General features: G+C 39.8%; 1 protein-coding gene across 1 annotated transcript in view; it reads right to left on the reverse strand.

Moving 5' to 3' along the window:
* The window catches only part of LOC105450301 (putative nuclease HARBI1), a 5246-nt gene that overhangs the window by 857 nt on the left and 398 nt on the right, over positions 1-3991 (reverse strand). The window contains exon 2 of the mRNA XM_011690086.1: positions 3416-3683. Coding sequence (XP_011688388.1) covers positions 3416-3683 — 268 coding nt within the window. The remainder of the gene's footprint in view (positions 1-3415; positions 3684-3991) is intronic.

A 3991-nucleotide genomic window follows, 5' to 3' on the forward strand; every position in this document is an offset into this window, starting at 1 on the left:
TTTAAACGTTAAAAAATTTTTGCGCAGGGATTCCTTTATGCAAACGCTATTTTTTAATTTTGTTTTGCTCAAAACTGAAAATCGGACAAAATTATTTAATTAAAATTCTTAAATTCGTTGTATCTCAACGTATATCAATGTAAATCAAGCGTAGGTACTCTCAGAATTACTTCTGTTTAATGTTTTACCTCGCTGAGCTGTCAATCTGACTGAACTCTATGTCCGTAAATTATTCTAAGTTCCTTCAATGTAATTAAATCGAAATCCGAAATTTTTCTAAGTATCCGGATTCTTAAAAAATTTTGCGCAGAGGTTTGTTTCGGCCTAAGCCCTTTTTACTTTTTAATCAGTTCAAATATGCAATGAAAAATTTTTCGACGTACGAAAATATTCTAAGTTTTTTAATTTTTGAAAAAATTTGCGCAGAGATCTGTTTCGGCCTAAGCCCTTTTCAATTTTTAAAACGTCTTTTCACTGACTTTACTTTAATTTTTTAATCAAACACTGACTTTACTTTAATTCGCGCTGATTCTACATACGCGATGTACTGTAATTACAACTCGTCCTCGTAATACGTGGATCGGAAGTAATACAATGCATAAAACTACTTTAATTCATTCGCGGTTATTTATTTTTAACACTTCTCAATGTCTCTGGCTTGTCAAACAATTCCGTAATGCAAAAACAATGTTCGCAAACGCTTCTACTTTATATTTCTGCCTTAGAATATTTTCGCGCAATAATTATACACTTTACATGAAAATCAGATATGCAATCATGCAAATACGCATGCAACAAATTTAATTGTACATGCAACGTCGGTTTTATCTCGCTCAGAAATAAATTCTTTTAATTACAAGCACATCTTTATGCCGTTTATCAATCAATCCTCAAATATCTGTATGACTCTATCTTTCAATACTTTATTCGCGTTGTTAATCTAACAATTCGCGTTCCCGGAATAATACGTAATATTTAATCAATCAATTTACAAGATTTCGCGTACGAATCTCGTTTCCGTCCTTCCGTCGGACAATGCTAACAACTCAATATATCAGAGTGATATGTGACAATAAATTCACGAACGGATTCGTTCTCGTTTTCCGTCGGACAATGAAAATAATTAATTTCATTAATTAGACAAGGCACTCACGTACGAGTCCTGTCACGGTCGCCAGAGATTGAGGTTTTCAGGCGTTTTAATTTCTGCTGACTGAATTTATCAAATTACTTCTCAATTTCCGGCGTATTTTTATTTTAGACGAGAAAATTATTAATTTCCGATCTATGTACTCTGTAACCGGACTTTTCGGCTATCGGACAACGAATCACGAAGCCCTCAATTCACGCAGGCCCTTCTGGCTCGTCTTTTCGTGATTCTTGCTAATTTTACTTTATTTTAATAATGAAAACTTTAATAGGCGAGTACCGACTTTGACAAATATAAAACCGTGAATGTTTCAATGTAAATTTCTTACTTTATTCGGTCGCCACCTTGTTTGACCTCAAGAACAAGGAAGGTTGAATGCTCAGGAAGCTGCCATCGGACGTCCTTCCTTCAGGCACGCTGCTCGATCTCACGACTTCCTGTCTCACGGAAAGCGATGTGTGTGATGCGCAAGGCATGCAGGAACGAAGCAGGATCATTAATCGGGTGAACGCGCTTTTGATTTTATCAAATAATGTTTAATTAAAGAACGATTATAAGACATACGCGCACTCGTTCACTCGCTCTGCATTCATTCGATTTGTCGGAATTGCGAACGCGACGCGTTTCGCGGACCACGCGCGTTACAAGCAATTCGCGACGGTGTGCAAACGAAATCGGAACCACGATTGCTCAAGCGGACTCAACGAAATCGCTCGCGATAAAAGAAAATTCGCTTCCGGATAATTTAACCCGACGCTCTGCAATTTATGCTTTTACGGCTGTCGGAAATAACGAGATTTACCAGATTACGGTGAACCCGACTCGTTTAATTAACACCTTGAACGGTCTTCGCGTTTACGCGGAATTATTCGCGTCGCTTTATCGCGTATCGCGTACTTATAAGAATTAACGACGGCGGTTTTATCACGCGGCCGGGACTTCGTCAGACTCATCGGAGAGTCGAGAGACAAATGACCCCGAGGAAGGCGCGAAACTTCCGGACGTGCCCGGGTAGTAACGCTCCTCCCTCGGAGAGAGAGCATGGCCGTCCTCATCGGCCAATCAAATAAATGTTCCATTAAATCGCGGGATCCGCCCTTCTTCAGGCGCGGATATTACTACGCGCGTCGCGATGACGTCGCGTCTGACTTTACGCGCTCGGCGTTACTCGCTCAGTAGAGCGAACGACTCGAAGTCCCGACGTTCTTCACACGGGCTCTCTCGAGTATCAAAGGATCGTATGTCCCATAGTTACCTCCCGAGTGGCTTTATCATACCGACTCGGAGTTACCATCGAAATGTGGTGATTATCCTTCGAGAGACCGCGTATTATCCCCGGAGCGCCGTCACGACCTCCTGGGTGATGAATTGTGGCGGATTGTGAGAGAAACTTTTACAATGTCTTTTAACACGCGGAATTGTGACGAAATGTGGTACATTCGTATAAAACAAACTAAAATTAATGTCAATGAATTATATTGTGACAAATTGTGGTAGAAACCACTGAAAATGATACTGATTATCAGTCTTCGCGTGAAATGTGGTAAAAACTTATCTAATGCTTAATCAACGTATCCCTCACTGAAATAAAAGTGGTAAAATGAATTGAATCGAACTTATATCATCTAATAATGCACTATTTGTAATTAACTAATGTTAATTTCTTATTGTCAGGTAACCCGTCGGCTCTATTTTAGTAAAACTTATAAGGTGAGTATTTAACTCGTAAAATTGTGACTCAAACTGATTTTAATCGCTTTTTCTCTATGTTTCAGGTACCCGTAAGTGGTTTGCTGCGGAATTGTGGTAATTATCGTCGCAGGTAAGTATATCTTTTATAAATTGTGATCAATCTTTATCTTAACGCATTTTTTTTTTTTTTTTATTCGCTTTTCGCGTGCGTAACACATAATTCGACTAGAATCGAACGAATATAATAAAATCTCGCGCTTATTCATTCTCATTCAGTGCGCTTACAAAATTATAATAAAAGTGGTAATACATAAATCTCTTGAGCCTAGATTTCAAAATACATTTGAAAGAAAACATCATTAGAATCATCGCAATATTTTGCGTAACATATAAAAATATACTCTTGAACATAACATCATAATAGTGACTTCACATGCAATCGCGCTGTTTTTCAAGCGTCTTTTCTAACACTAATATAATCAAGTCGTAGACTGTGGCTAACGCATAAGCCCCGATAAAACAAACTACAAATGTGGCTATCGACCACAAAGCACTTAACACTGACATTTTTACTCAAGTGTCTTTATAATGGCCTCCGTCTGCTGAAGGAGCTCTTCGCAGTTGACTGGTTGTGTGACGGGTTGCGCCACAATAGGCGCTATTATAGGCGCTCCCGCGCCAATCTCGATCTCCTTTACCAATTTTTCAATGTCCTCGGCACTGTCTCGACGCTCGATGTTGCCGCTTAATCCATTGCGTGTGTCGTCCGACGATATATCGTCGAACGTCTGTTCGGCTGCTCGTTGTGGCTCGTCCGCCGGTGTTGGGGTGACGTTTTCGCCTCAAACTGGAAGCGGGATCTGAAATGATTCCGGTTCCAAGGTTAGGTTGTAACCGGATTTTTCGGCTATCGGACAACGAATCACGAAGCCCTCAATTCACACAGGCCCTTCTGGCTCGTCTTTTCGTGATTCTTGCTAATTTTACTTTACTTTAATAATGAAAACTCTAATAGGCGAGTACCGACTTTGACAAATATAAAACCGTGTATGTTTCAATGTAAATTTCTTACTTTATTCGGTCGCCACCTTGTTTGACCTCAGGAACAAGGAAGGTTGAATGCTCAGGAAGCTGCCGTCGGACGTCCTT

Source organism: Wasmannia auropunctata, unplaced genomic scaffold (assembly GCF_000956235.1).
Source record: "Wasmannia auropunctata unplaced genomic scaffold, wasmannia.A_1.0 LD336111.1, whole genome shotgun sequence".
Classification (NCBI taxonomy): domain Eukaryota; kingdom Metazoa; phylum Arthropoda; class Insecta; order Hymenoptera; family Formicidae; genus Wasmannia; species Wasmannia auropunctata.